The sequence below is a fragment of the Marmota monax genome, unplaced genomic scaffold (genome assembly GCF_021218885.2).
Source record: "Marmota monax isolate L192 unplaced genomic scaffold, Marmota_monax_Labrador192_F-V1.1 WCK01_AAM20220418_F8-fsc00183, whole genome shotgun sequence".
Taxonomy (NCBI): Eukaryota; Metazoa; Chordata; class Mammalia; order Rodentia; family Sciuridae; genus Marmota; species Marmota monax.
Window position 1 is genome coordinate 1502554 of NW_026694841.1, and position 18725 is coordinate 1521278.

At 47.2% G+C, this 18725-nt stretch overlaps 1 protein-coding gene across 4 annotated transcripts in view; it reads left to right on the forward strand.

The window, feature by feature from the left end:
• The window catches only part of Eml1 (EMAP like 1), a 118432-nt gene that overhangs the window by 65303 nt on the left and 34404 nt on the right, over positions 1-18725 (forward strand). For 2 of the 4 annotated variants that reach the window (XM_046426286.2, XM_046426288.2), the window contains exons 4-5: positions 9004-9138; positions 18495-18523. In XM_046426286.2, coding sequence (XP_046282242.1) covers positions 9004-9138; positions 18495-18523 — 164 coding nt within the window. The remainder of the gene's footprint in view (positions 1-9003; positions 9139-18494; positions 18524-18725) is intronic. The other 2 variants (XM_046426287.2, XM_046426289.2) reach the window with 1 other exon arrangement.

An 18725-nucleotide genomic window follows, 5' to 3' on the forward strand; every position in this document is an offset into this window, starting at 1 on the left:
CTATCTTTTTGCTGCTATGGTAAATTGGATTGTTTTTTTAATTTCCTTTTCCAGTTGGGCATTGTTATTGCATAGACATAAACCTGATTTTTGTGTGTCAGTTTTGTGTGCTGCAATGTTCTGAAGTCATTTATTCGTTTTAGCAGTTTTTTTGTGGAATCTTCAGGTGTCTCTATATGTAAGATCTTGTCATCTGTGAGCACTTTCCTCTCCAGTTTGGATGCCTTTTATTTCTTGTCTGATTCTAGTGCTATATTGAATAATAACAATGGCAAGCGTGAGCATTCTTGCCTTCTTCCTTAATATTAGAGGAAAAGCTTTCTGTCTTTCACCATTGAGTGTGATATCAGCTGTAACTTTTTCTTTTTTAAATATTTATTTAGTTGTAGATGGAAACAATATCTTTATTTATTCATTTCTATGTGGTGCTTAGGACTGAACCCAGGGCCTTACATATGCAAAGCAGGTGCTCTCCCACTGAGCTACAGCCCCAGCCCATAGCTGTAGATTTCTTATACATGACTTTCATTATGTTGAAGTAATGTGCTTCTGGTTCATTGACAGTTTTTATCATGACAGGGTATTAAATTTGTCAAATGCTTCTTCTGCATCAACCAAGATGATCATCCAGTTTTTATCTTTTATTCTGTTAATGTGGTATATTCGCCCCTTGATTTTTACACATTGAACCATTCTTCATTCCAAACACACATCTGAGTTGTCATGCTATGCAGTCCTTTCAATGTACTGTTGGTTTGCTGATATATTGTTGAGGAGTCTTTCATCAATATTCATCAAAGGTGTTAGTCTTTAGTTTTCTTGTCAAGTCTTTGGTTTTGATATTAGAGTAAGGCTGGTCTCATAAGATGAAATTTGGAGCAATTTCCTCTTCTTCAGTTCTTTGAAAGAGTTTAAGGAGGATTGGTATTAATTTTTCTTTAAATGTTTGATAGATTCTATAGTGAAATCATCTACTTCCATGGGCTTTTCATTGGTGGAGACTTTTGATTACTGCTTCATTTTCCTCGCTAATTACAGGTCCATTCATATTTTTTATTTCTTTTGATTCAGTCTTGTTAGGTTTTATGCATCTGGGAATTTATCCATTTCCTTTACTTATCCAATTTGTTGGCATGTAATTATTCATAGTGGTCTCTTGTAATTCTTTTCATTACTGTGACATTGGTTTTAATGTTCCCTCTTTTGTTTCTGATTTTAAATATTTAAATCTTCTTTTTAAAAAACTCTTTTTTTAATAAGTATTTTTTAGTTGTAGTTGATATAATACCTTTATTTATTTATTTATTTTTATGTGGTGCTGAGGATTGAACCCAGTGCCTCATGTGTGAGGGGCAAGTGCTCTACCTCTGCGCTACAGCCCCAGCCCCTAAATCTTCTTTTTTCTTTTTTAGTTTACCTAAGGGTTTTTCATTGTTATTGATTTAAAAGAGGAGGAGAGGGGGGAGGGAGGGGGAGGGGGAGGAGGGAGGAGGAGAGGGGGAGAAGGGAGGAGGAGGAAGGAGGAGGAGAGGAGGAGACTCTTGCTTTGTTTTTTTCCTATTTTCCCCTCTCTGTTTCATTTGTCTTTACTGTGATCTTTATTAGTTTCTTCCTTCTGCTGATTTTTGGCTTTATTCTCCCTTGTTTTCCAGCTCCCTGTGGTAGACTTGGGGTCTTGTGTCTGTTCTATAGCAATCGCCACTTCTCTGGGGACTGCAGTCACTATGTCCTGGGAGGGCTGCTGTGTCCAGCTCTTGTTTCTGGTTGCCTCTAGATATTTCCTAAACATCCTGGTGAGTTCTTTGACCAGTGATCATTTAAGAACAAGTTGCTTAATTTCAAGACTGACCTTTTGTAGTAGCAAATGGTTAATGAAGAAATGAGATTCTTCCCCCTTATTCTTGAAGAAAAGAAGGTTTATAATTCATAGCTTCATATATTTAGAATGCAAATAAAATTTTCTCAGAGAAAAACAATAGCGGTAATAATTGCCATGTGATACCATTTCTGGCCTTCATCCCCTTTTGTCCTTCAGAGAGCTCCTGGTGAGCATTCTTGCTCCCTGATTTTGTAAGTCTTCATGTTTGCTACAGAGTAACTTGAACATGCAATAATGCTGATGTTTGTGAGATTTTTTTTTATAGGCTTCCTAGGATTAATTGGCATGATTGTTAGAATTCCTGGAAGATTGCATTTTGGGTTCTAATGATTTGAAGCATTTATTCAGGGAAAGATGAGGCTGGGGGTGAGATTTCTGAAGCTGACTGCAGAAGTATATAGATTCTCATTGACACTTGCCTACAGGATGGGAAAGCAACAGGGAGGCGTTAGTGGGCACTCTACCCCCTCTTTAAACTATTGATGATGGTAGAAGCGATTTTTGATAGTAACAAAAGCGAGTGACCAGCTGTTTAGTACCATCATCTCTGACACTCAAGACATCCCAGCAAGGTAGATATCATTACTATCGTGCAATGAGAAAACTAAGGCTCAGGAAAGTGAGGTGACTTGTCCAGGGGTCTTGTGATGAGAGAGTGGGAAGGAACATGGGCCCTGCCTGGCCACCTGGGTCTCTGTCCCCAGAGCCCATGTCCCTTGTATATGCCACACTGCTTCCTGCAAAGATTTCCAGGCCAACCTGTGGCTTCTCCCCAGTAAAAATGCATGGTGTGGCCAGAATGTGGAGGGTGTCCACTTTATCCCCTGCTTGTGTGTGAGCTACCTGTAGAAGCAGGAGCATGGTCAGCGGTGAGGGTGACTCTGAGCAGAGATCTGTGGCAGGCTGTAAGTCCAGGAGGCAGGACTGCCTACTAGTAAGGGGTCCAGGGCCAACTCCAGCCAAAGTGACAGGCCTGTGCCACAAGCAGCCCCGTCTCCACTGCTGGATTCCAGGCAGGAAGACAAGGGCTCTTCGGCGGCTGTTCCTCAGCAGTGTTCTGTAAGGAGAAATGAGGGTTCGTAAGCATCACATGTGTGTCCTCGCGTCGGAACAGTTACCCTCTTTCCAGAAACATCTGAAGGCCTCCTTACACTTTTCATTTTGATTTACAAAAGAATCCATCCAGTCCACGTGCTAGGCTGCGGTCAGTGTAAAGCTGCCAGCTGGACCTGTGGTGCAGACTGAGTGACTCCTGCTTCCGTGGCCCTCCTGGGTGAGAGTCCCCATCCCCTGAGAGCTGGAAATGGGAGGAGCAGCAGCTATTGGCCTCCCTGGTGTCTCTCCCTGGACCTCTGCTCAGGAGAGGAATCCCAGCAGAGACAGCAGCTCACGGGGCATTCTGAATATCAGGACTGAAGCAGCTTCTGGGTCATTTCAAACATGCCACAGTCTCCAGGGCGTTTTTCTGTCATCGGGGTCCAGATGAACCGAGCCCAGGCATCTGCGGGGTGTGCATGGGTATGTGTCTGTTTTCTTTTCTCCGGGGGTTTTCAGCCTAGTGCTTAAGAACAAAATCCTCCTTGGAAGTCGTCCAGTGCCCAGCGGGGGTGCTTTGTGCTGCCAATTAAGACTTCTCTGGGATTGGAGTCTCGGTATGGAATGCCTGGGGAAGCTTCGCTTGCACTAGTCCAAGGAAAAGGGGCTGTAGGTCCTACCTTGCTGTGTGGAATGTGGGGCGGACATGGAGTGCTCTTTCCCTGGGATCAGGAAAAAGACACCCCTTTTCTCTCAGTGCAGGAGTAGAGCATTGCAGCAGGACAGAGCGAGAAGAGAGACCAAGAGAACAAAACTGGAGCAGGAAGCCTTAGTTTAGAAGTGCTCTGTGCCCAGCGAGAGGCCGGCGGCCTTGCTTCCAGACGGCCAGCGTCCTGTGGAAACGGTGTCCATTGTTAAAAGTGCAGAGCTTGCAAGTGGGCAGAAACCAGTGCCAGGTCACACACGACTTGAAGGGTAGGAAGCCAGACCTGGCTGCAGTGGGTTTCGTATTTTACTGACTGACCTGTTGATCCATTGAGAAGCTGGGGATGGAACCCAGGGCCACATGTGTGCTAAGCAAGAACTCTACTGCCAGGCCACGTGCTCAGCCCTTATTTGGGTTTTTAAAAATTTATTTATAAAGTTTCTTTGTCATTTAGATCCATTGAAATGTAGGTGTTAACTAGAAGCTGTGTTTTCAGTCTTAATCAGTAAAAATCTCTTGAGATTCTGGAAGACCACCAGCCTTCCTAAAAATGACTTGTGTTTTGCCACCAAGTTGTGGTTTTAGACAGTGATAGATAAGAGCATTTCTTCACTTTCTTGTTGAAACGCATTATCTGGGTTCATCAAAATTGGGTATCCCCAGGGCTGGGGAAGCTGAGGCAGCAGGATGGCAAGTTCACAGCCAGCCTCAGCAACTTAATGAGGCCCTGAGCAACTTAGTGAGACCCTGTCTCCAACTGAAAGCTAAAAAGGACGTGAGGATGTGTTCAGTGGTTAAGGGCCCCTGAGTTCAATCTTTGGTATCAAATTGAAAAAGAATTAGGTATTTCATTCTTTGTGGACAAGAGCCAAGTGGGGCTTGGCTGCCTGTGGCGCCTGCAGGGCTCCACTCAGCACCCAGTTCCCAGTTGATGCCCGGTAAGTGTTTGTTGAGAGGATAATTGTTTAATCTAGCATGAGTCACCCTGACTGTCATGACAGACGAAGTCGTCAGAAAAATCTCTGGTCATGCATAAGAGCTCCCTGCCAAATCTCTGTTCTGATTGCTAAAGTTTGGGATCTCTTTGAAAAATTTTGGAAAACCATCTCTGGACTCCAAATTGCCTGATGAAAGACAGAAGTGTACCTTCTTCTGTTCAGAGTCATTCTCTGACCATAAGAAGATTGTCACCTTTCTTGGTCACCAGTCCCCACTGCAGAAAACTTATTTTGTCCAAAATTTAAATGGGCAAGGATTCTTGAATGCACATATAATGGAACTGAAGAGCCATTTTATTTTCACAACTGTGGAGGTTTTGGGTTTGGGCATGGGGGTAGCAAACTGAAGAAATGGAGGAAGGGGTGACTTTTATCCATTTATACACCAAAGGCACTTGACCTGCCTGAAGCGCTAAAAAATGTACAGTGTTACTGTGCCATCTCCCACAGGCCAGTCCCCTGCCACTTCTAAAATAAAGAGTGTTATTCTCACTTGTGTCCAGAGGGACACACTTCCTTGATGCTCCCTGCAGGTGACTGACGGAATCCTCCTGTGGGGAGGCACAGGGCTGCTCTCTCTGCCCTTCTTGCTGCAAATTTCTTCTTTCTGTCCTTCGTTAAGTTCCAGTAAATCCTACTTAATTCATAAGAGCTCTTGGCTCTCAAAAGGAAATGTCTCATTTTATTTTTGTAAGTATAGGACAATAGTAAGTTGTTTGTTTTCTTTTCTTTTCTTTTTTTTTTTTTAAAGTGTAACGTTTTGATGCAAACGTGGGAATGATGACATCTTGAAAGGGCTGGGGTGGATCACACGGAGTCACCGCAAAACAAACGTCTTTCCATTTGAGATGTGCAATTGACTGAGGCTTATCAAATGCTTTCCCACTTTCACAAGGCACTCATGTGCATTCTGCTTTGTCTCTGTGCTTTGTGCACAGATTGAACACAGTGCAGGCAGACTGAACAGGTCAGCACCCAGGCGAGGGGAGCGCAGCCTCGAAGCCCTTTCTCTCCTTTCACCTCCCTTTTCACACGGTGGGTCTCACCAGGGCCTGACGTGCAGCTGGCTTCTTTCTTGTAACTGCATTAATTATTGATATGCGCTGGACACATAGGGGCCCAGCAGTTCTCCAGCTAGTGTCCTTTGGCCTTGAAACTTGCACAGGGTCCTGCTTAGGTGCCAGGAGAGTCAGCCCGGCCACTCACTGCATGCCAGCTTCCTTCATGTCCCTGAATCCCTGAATGTGTTTCTTCCTGGGCAGAATTGGGGAAATGATTTTTTTTTAAAGAGAACATGAGGTTTAAGTGGAAAAATCTCTATAAAGTGCAAATTGTTCCCCACGTGTTAACTATTTCAGCCATGGCTGTTCCCGGCATCCTCTGTTGCTTCTTCCAGGCAACAGATTGAGCGTTAATCATTAGGAAATTGGCCAGTGTTTACTCTAATTCACTAATAGTCATAGCTTTTCAGCTCCATAAGGGTGTTTTTATGTAATTCTTTAAATTGCAATGAACTTGCCATGAACTCCCAAAAGGACACCACGGAGGTGACACTCTGCGCTGCGTTCTGCTGCTGCAGAGCCTCCTGGGGCCCCGTCAGCCGGGCACACATAAGAGCTTTGGAGTGTGGACTAGGTCCTTGGAGAGAACACTCCCATGGAGCCACGTAAGCGTGTGGCTTTTGTCATTGGAAGAGCTCAAGCTTTAGGTACAAAGGTTTCTGTACCTTTTGGGCTGTAATCCCAAGTTTCAGAGCTTCATTGCTCTCCTAGAATCTATTTCTTTGCCCCCAAATCAAGCATTAAAAACTCATCCTTTGGGCTGGGGATGTGGCTCAAGTGGTAGCGCGCTCACCTGGCATGCGTGCTGCCTGGGTTCGATCCTCAGCACCACATACAAACAAAGATGTTGTGTCCGCCGAAAACTAAAAAATAAATATTAAAAAATTTCTCTCTCTCTTTCTCTCTCTCTTTGGAAAAAAACCAAAAAACTCATCCTTTGACTTTAGGACGTTCTCATGCAGATTCCAGTTGTGAGGCTCTGGCTGTATAGATCAAAAGCTTCCTTTGTTACCAAAAAGGCGGAGTGAACAGCATATTAAAATAAATGATCAGGTTGTGGCTCAGTGGTAGAGCACGTGCCTGGCATGTGCAAGGCACTGGGTTCGATCCTCAGCACCACATAAAAATAAATAAATAAAATAAAGACATTTAAAAATAAATAAATAAAATAAGTGATCATCAAAATTGATAAATTATATTACTGTGTTGTGTAGTGTACGAATATATAACAAGAAATCCCACTATTGCGTATGATTAGAATGCACTAATAAAAATTTTTTAAATAATAAAATTTCTCCTATAATGGGGAAAACAAATCATAATAATGATCATTTTACTTGTGTTTGCTCACTCAGAGAGTGAGGTGAGTTTTCAAAAGCCCCCACCCAGGCCGTTTTTAAAAACACACCAAGAGTTTACGAACAGGACGTTTGGAAGCCACAGAGAAGAAAGAACAGAGGCCGGGCCCCAGAAGCAGACAGAGGAGGGGGACAGAAGCCAGGAGGGCAGGGGGAGCTGCAGCTGGGGAGGACAGTGGCAGGAGACACTGGTGGCCCTGAGGAGCTCAAGTGATTTAATCCAGGGTTCCGCTGTCACAGGCTCCAGCTCAGTGGCAGTGGTCCTGCGGCTCCTGCACGTGAGATTTGGTTCCTCCCTCCATGGAGTGTCCCCTGCAGCTCCTGAGATGGGCTGCTTTGGGCCCTCCCTTCTCTGCGTGGTGTGTGGGCTCCTGCTCTCTGCCTGCTCTCCTGGCGTCTGCCACCTGTGACAGACACAGTGGCAGCTCTCAGTCTGTTCCCTGGGAGCCCTTCTCACTCTCCTGTCCCCTTCCTTGCTGCCTCAGTGGGTGATTTCCTCCATGTCCATGGCTCAGCGGCCCCCTTCAGTGGCCGTCTCAGGAGTCACAGACCTGCGTGTGCACCCCCCACACCTCCACTCCATGTGAGCCAGAGCAGCCAGGTGGGCAGGTGTGCACCTCTTCACCACCTCTTTTCCTCCTCTCTTCAGAGCAGGTGGGATGTCAGGGCAACTCAAGTCTCTTTCTGTGACAGGGTCAGAGTAAGACACGTGCATGCACTTATCCATTTATTTATCCTTTCCTATAACAAATCTGTATTGAGCCTCTTTATGAGGCTCTGCAAAATATACAAAAATAGATGAGGTGAGCTCTCAAGAATGGCTTATGTTGAAGGTAAAAAGTTTCTAGGGACACCTGCAAGGCAGTTATACGCTCTTGGTGAGTTCCGGGTACTATAACAAAGTATCACAGACCAAGTGGCTTACAAACAACAGTGGTTCAGGACACAAAGTCCCAGAGCAGGTGCCAGCATGGTGAGGTCCTGGTGAAGGGCCTCTTCTGGGATGCACACTGTGTCCTCATGTGGTGGAAAGAGTGAGAGAGGTCTCTGTAGACCCTTTTATGGGGCACTGATTACGATCATGAGGTCTCCACCCTCATGGCCTAATTATCTTCCAAAGTGCCCCCTGCACCCAGCTCTGCTGCCTGCCTGTGGGTCTCCTGGGAACAGGGTTTCCTTTTCTAGAGCAGGCCCTTCTGCCTGGGTAATCACAACACATTCAAGTTCTTCCTTTGATCTTTCCCAGAAATTTCAATCTTTACAAAAGTTCCTTCCCCAGCGCCCCTTCCCAGATTCCAACCACGCTCATCCTCTGGTTATAAGGAATGAGCGTGAGTGCTCACAGGGGCAGTGACTCTAGATGGTGGCGTTTTGCACGTGGCAAAGCATTTTCTATCATTACCTGTGGCATCCTATTTGTGTTTGTCCCAGGTGTACCTTTAGGCCAGCGCTCTCCAGTATCCGCACTGTTGGCCTTTGGGCTGGCTAATTCTCTGTGTGGGGCTGTCCCGGGCATTGTAGGTTATTTAGCAGCATTTCTGGTCTCCACCCCCTAGATTCCAGTAGTGATCCCCTTCCCAAGGGGTGACAACCATAAATGCGTCTAAACATTGCCCATGTCTCGCGGGCGTTATCATCTCTGGCTGCCTGGCACTGCCAGGCAAGGGAGGCACCCTCAAGGTCGGGTCGCACGCCTGTAAGCCCCAGGGTTTGTTGGAGATCTTATGGCTCCGTTTCCTCTGTGACTCGCACTGACCACCCCAATTATAAGGCACTGGGCAGGACGTTGATTCCAAGTGGCATCAAGTGTCACTCTGAAAGCCTTTGATCTCTGCAGGTAGGATTCTAGCACAGCTCTATCTCCACCCACCTGGAAGTGGACGACCTCTGTATGTGTTTTTACACTCAGCAATGAAGTAGGATTGCAGTAGGGAGATGTCATTGTCCTCCACTTCCCCCCTCTCAGCAGCATCAAGCGGACCAGCTCTTCTGAGCGAGTATCTCCTGGGGGCCGGCGGGAGAGCTCTGGGGACTCCAAAGGCAGCCGGAACCGCACAGGCTCCACCAGCAGTTCCTCTAGTGGCAAGAAGAACAGCGAAAGGTAAGGACCCCTGCCGCTGCCAGGCCATCTGATAACCCTGGCCCCAGGGACAAATCAAAGATCCCTGTGTGCAGACAAGCTGGGGACTCTCAGGCGCAAGGTCAGAGTGCTGGTCACACCCTTTGAGGGCAGCTGTAGTCAGAGTTCACTAAATCCTCATCCAGGGAGCTCACCTGCCCTCCCGACTCCCAGTGCAGGTCTGGGCAGACTAAGCCACTGCTGGCAATTTGCAGAGCGACCAGGGAGCCCAGGAGGCCGTTCTGAGTTCCCAGATGAAGTGCCTTGTTCCTCTAGAACACCTGCTGCCATCTTAAAACTGACCTTAATGGAATGTTTTAAGCTTGTCAGCAACATTTTCTAATATAGAATGGGTCAAAAGTTACAATTTGATAATTGGCCAGAGACTGCTTTCAGTATTGAGTTGACACAAGGAATATGGACCACTTTCCTTCCTGGTTTCCACCTCCCTTTTTAAGAGGTTGGTATTTAATGGATCATAACCAACATCTGTGACGTTCTACTCATACATGCTACTTTTTGGCGTTTTAACAGCTTGTTTTGTATGTAAGAATGAATTATGTAGATGAGGTCAATTTTTCTGTGTGTATCTGCCCAACGTGTGTTGTTCTAAGTTTTCAAACATTGTGCTTTGATTTTATCCCTTCTGTTTAGCAAAGCTCAGGAAGGAATTTCAGTTTCAGAGGCTAAACATGTTTCTTTTCAAATGTTCACGTAAGAAGGCTTAGTCATAATGCAGCCGTCTCCAACCAAGGGTTGTACAGGTTCCAAGTCTGTAAATCCGCTGTGCTTCATTCCTGTTCAGGACACAAAACTCTTTTTCAGTTTCGTTCCTAAAAGGTATTTTTTGCAGAAAAAAACATAGACACTTATCAATCTATAGCAGGTCAGTTAACAATTTCAGAAACCATTGACATAGCTTCTGTCTTCTAATTTAGACAGTACTTTTTTAAATTTTTTCCCCTAGTAACTGGGGATTGAATCCAGGGGCACTTACCACCAAGCCACATCCCCAGCCCTTTTATATTTTAGGACAGGATCTCGCTAATTTGCTAAGACTGGCCTGGAATTTGCAATCCTCCTGCCTCAGCCCCCAGAGTTGCTGAGATTATAGGCCTGTACCACCACTTTGGGCTCTGTTAGTACTTGTTATCAGAAGATTATGCTAACTGGGTGATAATGCTTTGGAAATAAGGCCAGGTGGTCACAATGGCAGCAGAGTGAGCCAGGGGGAGGTGCAGTGGCTCTGAAGGCTTGAGTTCTGGGTTAGCCTAGAAGATGACCTGAAATGTCTAGATCTTGGCCGTTCATATATACTTGGCTACTCTTCAGCCCATCTGATTTTTATTAAGAATTTCCAAAAAGAATCTGCATTGTGTAAACTCCAGATCTGTTTTATCTTTTAAATCCTATGGCTTTGGTAAATGTGCTGGGTAAATATTTCCACAGAAGATATTTACAAAGGGATTTTTGAGAAATGCCACAGTAGGAAATTTTGATTTGGAAGTGAGGGACTGGAAAAGTTTACTAATCATTTCCTAAAATAGTTCAGGCAACTCAAAGTGGCCATTTAAAAATAAATCCTTTTCCTCTCTAGAACTTAGGGAGGGTGGAGGCCAGCACAATGTGAGCTGTCCAGTTGCCGACAACCTCCAGAGAGTGTGGCATCTTCCCCGGGGTGACTGCTGGTACTGACAGGGCCTGGGGCCCAAGGAAGTCACAGCAAAAAAGCAGTTAGGAAGCAGCAGGAGCAAAAAGTCAAGGTGGACGTCCAGGCACTGCCTGACCCCTTTCCTCCATTCTTGTCTCCATTCCCCAGGGGCAGCCCCCAGCCTGGCTGCTCTGACCTCACTGAGGAAGCCTGCCTGGGGGTGTAGACAGGTGCAGAGGAATGAGTAATCCACGGGATTCCTTCTCAAACATAGCTACTCACAGGTGGCCCCGAGTCTGGCCTCCACTCTCACTAGCTCGCCTGTGTCCACTCTTCCAGTGGCCACCTCCTGTTTCAGAAGACTAGCTTGTTGGTTACTGTCGGCAGCAAGACAGAAGGCGAAGGCATGGAGGGCTGCTTTGTGAGCCAGGCTCGGCCTTCGCTGCTCCAGCTGGGTTTCGTCCTCTGGGAATTCTACACTGATGCCCTTGAATCTTACAAATGAGTGAGCCCCTAGGAAGCACCCGGCACAGGGGGTGGTGCTCAATAGATGCCCCCATTGCTGTGGTGGAGTCACAAAGAGAAACTCATGCAGAGCACAGGACAGTGATTGACGAGGCTGTCAGCGATTCTCCACTTGACTTTCCTCGTGTAAGTGAGGGTGTTCAGTGACACCTCAGGTCGTCAGTCTCATTTGCCTAAGCAGCACAGTCCTGTGGTATAGCCCAGATTTTGACACAATCCAGCCATGGTTGGGGGGACGTGAAGTGTGATGTGTCCCTATAATTCCCCCAGCTGCTGACAAAGTGGCACAGCATGGGAATCCACAGGCCAGGATGGCTCCCAGCCTGCCATGGCTGGAGGTCCTGCCCCTTCCTCTCCTATAAGCTCTTTGGGAAGCACGTGAGTACACGTGAGCTCACAGGCGAGCTCGGATTTGGCCTAGCCGAGAAGGAGTGCGTCACCCACACAGCAGTGCTGTGACTCGGGACAGCTGCAGATTGCTAGCTGTGAAGTCTGGTGTTCCTGCCTGTGAGCAAGGCTGTCTGTGGCACATAGACACGTCTGTACAAATCAGAAGACATTCCCTTCACTCAAAATATAATTCCCCATCGGCATGTGTATTTCTCCTCAATAATAATAACAGCAAAAGCTGTTCTGTATACATTGTTATCACTTGAACTGTGGAACAGAAAATAAGTGGTTTTGAAATCCTAAACATTCACTTTTTCCAAAACACAATAATTTATTTTGAAATAATTAATGTATTTGTTTTCATAGAAACTCTTTATGATAGTTTTTGTGTTCTTGTTGCTATATCCCTCATCTTTAGGACTGGTGACTGGATTTGACAGTTTTCTTGTGACAAGTAGATTCTTAACCTTCATTTTAGAATGCTTGCCATTTTAAAATATTTTGCTTATAGCAAGCTGCAAAATTTTAAGAACATTTAATCTTTGCACTGACAAAGTTTTCATTAAAAACAAAAGCAATGTAGAGCAATGTGATCTATTACTTTATGTATTATTGATAGTAGATGAATATTAACAATTATGCAGTGGTTCATGTCATCATGAAGCACTTAGTAAATTTAAAGAGGTAATCAGCAATAACATTCCAATGGCAGACTTGTAGTTAATGTCCTAATCCAATGAAGGACTTTTTAAAAATTTTAAAATAAGCATTTTCCATCGAATAGAAAAATAGCTACTTATTTAGAAGCACAGTTTATGCTACCTGTTGCTAGATCAATCAAGTGTTTCAGTTAGCACTCTGGTTCCCCCTTTGCAATTTCTGAGGAAGGAGATAAGTCACCTTCATTAGCAAGACACCATCTAAAGGTTGTAAGGGGCTGATTCCTGGAACAAGAGATGTTTCCCCCTCTGCTGGAAACTTGGTTGTAACACACCTACACATTGTCCATCTTTAGAACGAACATATCAAATACAGCATCCAGCAAGCAGCGTTGCCCCAGGTGCAGCGCCCCTCTGTGCTCAGCAGCCCTCCCGCCTTACGAGACTCTGAGGTCAGGAGCCACTGCCCAGAGCCCCTCCCTCCTAAAGCCCCAGCATGTGTGACACGGTCTCTGGCAGCTCCCTTGAGCTCCTGAGGGCTCAGAGTTGTTTTTCTTTAACTGTGGCGCCACTGAGCTATAATCTAAATCCTAATCCTCAGCCCAGGGTTCATGGCCTCCATATTCTGTCTCCTCACTGCCCTTGGGCTCTGACATCCGTGCCTCTCCACGGCTCTCACTTGCTTCCAGCAAGACTTTTTTCTCTCTTTGAGTTACTTTATTTATTACACAAGTAACCTGCTTTAGAACATCCAGATGTACAAAAAGCAATGAAAGTCACCTATGATCTGGCTCAAGGAGCTCAGAGCTGTGACTTGTCACATTTCCACCCAGCCTGTGTTGCTGGGGTGCTGTACGGGCGGTGGGCACTTCCGACGTAAACTACATTCTTCTGCGTATCTTTTGCAATCCTGTTTTGTTGCTCTGTGAATATGCCTCTTTCAGCAGACATACTTTCACAAAGTGTGATTTGTTATTTTTGTTTAAAAACATTTAAAAAAAATTTTTTCAGTTGTAGATGGACACAATACCTTTATTTTTATTTATTTTTATGTGGTGCTGAGGATCAAACGCAGCACCTCACACAAGTGAGACGAGTGCTCTATCACCAAGCCACAGCCACAGCCACAGCCCTAAAAACTTTAATATGAAAATAATTTCACACGAAAATAAAAATAGCACAAGGAGCACCTTACAGCATTGGTTTAGTTGGAGGTTGTACATGCAGCCGAGTGCACCTTAGTGGGACAGCCAGCTGCCAACAAGGTTTTCCTAATCCAGTCAGACCAGTCCAACGTCTGGAAATGTGCAGCTCAGAGTAGTTACTCAATAAATGTCACTGAATGGTTTATCCCATTTAATATAGCCAAAGAAGGTCAGAGTCGTGCTGCTTCGTAGCCACCACCAAGTTTGATTCCAGTTCTGCCACTTTTTGTTGTATGATGGTAAATTACTTGATTTCTTCTGGGAATTTCTCAATGTCAGTAAAAAATAGTGCCTACCTCCCAGGTGTTGTGAGGATTTAAAAGACCAGATATGCAGAACCCAGCACGCCTTGCCTGCAGTTAGCAGTTAGGCGGCCTCCGTGGCTGCCATCCCCACCCCAGAACACTGAATCGCTATTTGTGCTGTCGCGACACACAGCTGAAGTGTCTCTTCCTGGGGACATTTTGTAATTCCCCAACTCCTGGGTCTGTCCTTACCCAACCTGAAAAAAAGAGCAATGAGAAACTGGAAATTTGTGTCATCTTACTTATTCAGTCCCCAGCACTGCTTAACTTAGCACGGGCTGTGTGCACAGCGTGGTGCAAGACAGGGCCAGCAGTAGAAAGGGGCAGCATGAAGGGACTCATCCTCTCTGCAAAATTAATGACACAGTGACAGATAAGGGCCAATTTCCTTTAATTTTCCCAAGACCCAACACAAACCAGTAAGCAAAAGATAACATAATAGAAACCTGGGTAAAGGGTTTGAACTCACAGTTCCCTGGGAAAGAGATTCAGATGGCTAGCTAGCTAACACCATTGAATGGTCTTCATTAAAGAAATGCTACCTAAGCAAGCTGAGAGCATCCTGAGAGCTTGGACAGGGAGTTACTCTCAGACAGATGCCTTCCAGCTCTCAGTAGGTGCCAGGGCGTAACCTCTGCCAAGTGACGTGTGTGCCTGGTACCTGGGGGGGTGGGGTTGAATGTGCTGGGTGCCCCTGTCCAGGAAGCCTTCCTTTACATGGTCCCTCTCCTGCCGCTAACTTGTCTCTGACCCTGACTCCCACCCAGCTCCCAGGCTCCCTCAGGCTGGGAGGGGAGGAGACATGTGGCTCCTTAGCCTTGTGCCTTGGGCACCTTGCACAGTACCTGGCACCCAGTGTGTGGTGGGTGGATGAGGCTGCTGAGTGCTCAAGACGACCAGAGCCATTTAAGACCCGGTCAACAGCGCCACCTATGGGTAGGCAATTTAACACCACCCTTGCAGAAACATTCCCTCTGGGTGGAAATCAGGTGACGTAAAGTAAGCATCTTTTTCCTGAAAAGATGGCTTCACCCTTCATGCTGTGAGGTCATTTACCTTTGGGTATATTCTTAAGTGATCAGAGCTAATATTCTTTAAGTTGTTTCACTTCTGTGACTATCAGGCGAGGAGCCCAGAAAGTCAGTTAGGTTCTTGTCAGTGATATTGGAGGAAGAGGGAAGTAGTATAATTTATAAGGAAGTGTGAGGCACTGTGTTACACTTCTCATTTAATCCTGCCAGTCCTCACAACACAGTGGTCCAGTTTCTATTTTGTAGATGAAGGAGACGAGGCTTATGGAGGGAAAGCACCTTGTCCCAGCACCCCCCACTCATCAAAATCTGTGCTCCCCTGCTGAGTGAGGCTCAAGCTATTGGTTCTCATTGGCAGTGTCTGTGAGGCAGTAGTTGGGTCCCCATCAGAGTTTCCAGTGGCTTCTGAACATTTTTAATAGGTGCTGCCTGAGAGACCCTGGCCCAGTACAAGCCGTGTGGAGCCATTATTCACATGGTAGGGTACTGTGACTTCCCGTGATGATTTTATCTCCTCACATGGAATCCTTTCCAAGGAGAGCCGCATTGTGCCGAGAGCCGGTGGTGTGGATGAGTGGCAGGGAGGTGGCATGCTGAACTTGGTAGTGGCTCCTCCTGACCACACCGTATTAATCATTTTAAAAATGAGGTGCTCTGCTCAGACAGCATCTGGCTCCTGCCAGCCTGCCAGGGCCAGTGCCAGGTGCTGTGAGGTCCTTCCTGGGTCACAGTCTGTCTGAGGCCTGACACAGGGCTCAGCCTCCAAGCCCTGTCAGGACATAGAGTTGGTCCCCCGAAGTTGGTGTGAGCGCAGCTCCCCACGGGGACATGCTGTCTGTCACATCAGGTCCTAGCAAGCTGTCCTCTGCACTTTCCTCCCTGTGGACACACTGCAGAAGAAAAGGAAACAGCCACCCAGAGTCCAGGTGGGCACTCGGCCCTCACGGGAGGCATCAGCGGCCACTTCCTCTGTTGGTGGCAGCTGTGGAGTCCTGCCTTCACCGCCCACACACACGTCCAGCTGCGGGGACCTCTGAGCGTCCCAGGGGCTGCTTCTGTCTTGGACACACCCTTCCTGCTGAAGCAGGCGGTGGGGCTGCAGGGCAGCATGTCTGCTCCAGAGGTACCGCCGGGCCAGGGCAGCCAGGAGGCCAGGCTGGCCACTGGGGGTCCTACTGCCCTCCCTGTGGGCAGTGCCTATGCACTCTGGGCTGGCCGGGCAGGAGGAGGACACTGTTCCCTCTAGGATAGGGCAGGGAGCCCCACCCCAGCTGAGCTGCCATGTCACCCACGTCACTTTTCCACCTAGCACACGTTGAGGAATAGGGTCATCAGACAAATGACACCACGCCTAGAGAGGCCATCGCCCCATTCTCATCAAGTCCACACCTATGCTTGCCCCCTGGGCTCAGGGAGGTACTCAGGGCACAGCTCTGGCTGACGGGCTCTGATGGGGCCACAGCGCCTTCAGCTGTGGCCCATCGTCACCACCTATCATGGTGCCTGGCCGAGGAGGTGCTCAGAAGAGCCTGTGTCATTTCTCAGGGGGCTCTTATGACCTTCACCTGTGGGCGCAGGTGAACCGGCCTGCCCTCAGCCCCTCCTCCTGCCCGTTAGGGAAGGTGCTGGTGCGTTGGCAGGGAAAGGGGTTTTGAAGTGAGTTCATGGTGTCTTTTTCTTTCTTGATCTTTCGTTTGTTGTTTTTTTTTTTTTTTTTAAAGAGAGAGAAAGAGAGAATTTAAAAAATTTTTTTTTTTTCAGTTTTCGGTGAACACAACATCTTTATTTTATTTTTATGTGGTGCTGAGGATCGAACAGCGCCCTGCGCATGCCAGGCAAGTGCGCTACCGCTTGAGCCACATCCCTAGCCCCAAGAGTACACGTTTTCTATGAAAAAGTAATTTTCTAAAATAATGAAGCAGAGCAGTAGCACATTTTCTAAATTCCGCACCAAAAAGTGATCATAGTTTAGATGTGAGGAAGCAGCTCTTTGGTGCCACCTCAGTCCCCCGGCTCTCACTGATCTTCATTGTTTACATTCACATTACCTTTTTATGACTTTTAATAGAAGAATTTCTCAAGGCCAGGCATAGTGACTCACACCTGTCATCCCAGCTACTCGGGAGGCTGAGGCAGAAGGGTCACAAGTTCAAGGCCAGACCAGGAAATTTAGCTAGACCCTATCTCAAAATAAAGGACTGGGGGTGCGGCTCAGTGTTGGAGTGCCCCTGGGTTCCATCCCTGTACTGCAAGAAAGAGAATGAGCGAGAAGATGGGCAGAGCGGTCTTCTGCCTGGCTCTTGGAGCACAGCACCAGGGGTCTGCGGGTTCCCTGTTTGGGGGGTCAAGTTCCCCCATGGATTTTCTCTTTCTCAGATGAGCGTAATCCCTAATTGAGTTTTTGCATTTTAGAAAATGTCCCAGTTGTTTATGTCTGTGCTCGTGGCTTTTGCATCTTTCTACCTTTGGGATCATTATGAGGAAAGAAATAGTTGCCTTCCCTGAGCATCTGCATCTGCCTCAGTTTTGGGTTTCCATAAGCACCAGAGGCCGAGTACTCTATAAAGAAAAGAGGTTTATTTTGGCTTATGGTTGTGAAAAGTTCAGGATGGGGCAGTCACATCTGGCAGGGTCCTAACACAGCCGCCACATTCATGGTGGGAGCATGCACAGAAGAGGCCGAGACCCTGAGTGACCTTGGTTCATAATAGTCCTCTTTTGAGGTAACTGGCCCAGTCCTGAGAGCCCTGGCTCACTCTGGGACACCTAATCCAGGCTCTCGAAAGACAAGAATCCATTCATGAGGGTGGTGCCCTCATGATCTCACTGTCCCTTAAAGATCCCACGAGTCCTGACACCATCACAATGGAGACCACAGCAGCACCCTGACCTTGTCTGGAGTGGAGGTAGTACTGTCCTTGCCAGTGGCTGACCTGTCGGGGCCTGAGCAGTGGCCCCACTCTGCTGTGGTGTCCGAGGGTCTGTAGTGGAAGTTTTGCTGGTGGAACTCTAGCCCTGCAAGTGACGTTGGTCCTTCAGAGGCCCGCCCCTCCAACTCCTGAGAGACTTGATCCGCAGGTGCAGACACAGGTGGGTTCAGCCTGCTTGGTGGGGTCAGCTGGGCAGCTGGGGTCAGTTCCCCCACGTCTCACATGACGTGCCTCTGGCCTCCCTCCTGTCTTCCTCAGAACGATCATCTGCCCAGGAGAAGAGCACACCCACAGGTCTCTCATCAGGAAGTTGTAGCTTTAAATTAGGTCTTTAGGTCTGTCGGAAGAGCGTGGAGAAGAGGAACCATTTCACACATTCAATAGAGCCGTCCTTGAATGTTCCCCTCCTCTCAGGAGTAGCACAGCTTGGTGACAGACAGTTCCAACGTCTTGTACCTAGTTTTGGACATTTTGTTACCTGTGTTCCGTTTGCGACCACGCTGGTTTTGCTGTTCTTATTAACGCACATCATTGCATGGCTTTCCCGAGGTCCACCCCTGCGGTGTGGGCTGAGGGTGGGTCAGGGAATAAGACCAAACACCCAGGCACCTTTTAAAAGATGTTTTTGGTTTATTTCCACAGCAAACCCAGGGAGCCCGTGTTCAGTGCAGGTAAGTCTGATTTAATTTTTGTATGGGTGTCCCTCCCTCCCTTGGTCGGCCTTAATAAGTGGCTATAATGTGGATCTTGACCGAGGGGCAGATAAGCAGTAGCTGTCTCGGGGTCAGGTGGTCCTGGTATTTGGGGACTAGTGGTAACGGGCAGCCTGGTGTACAGCCACGCGCTCAGAGAACAGCAGGATCGTCATCCAGC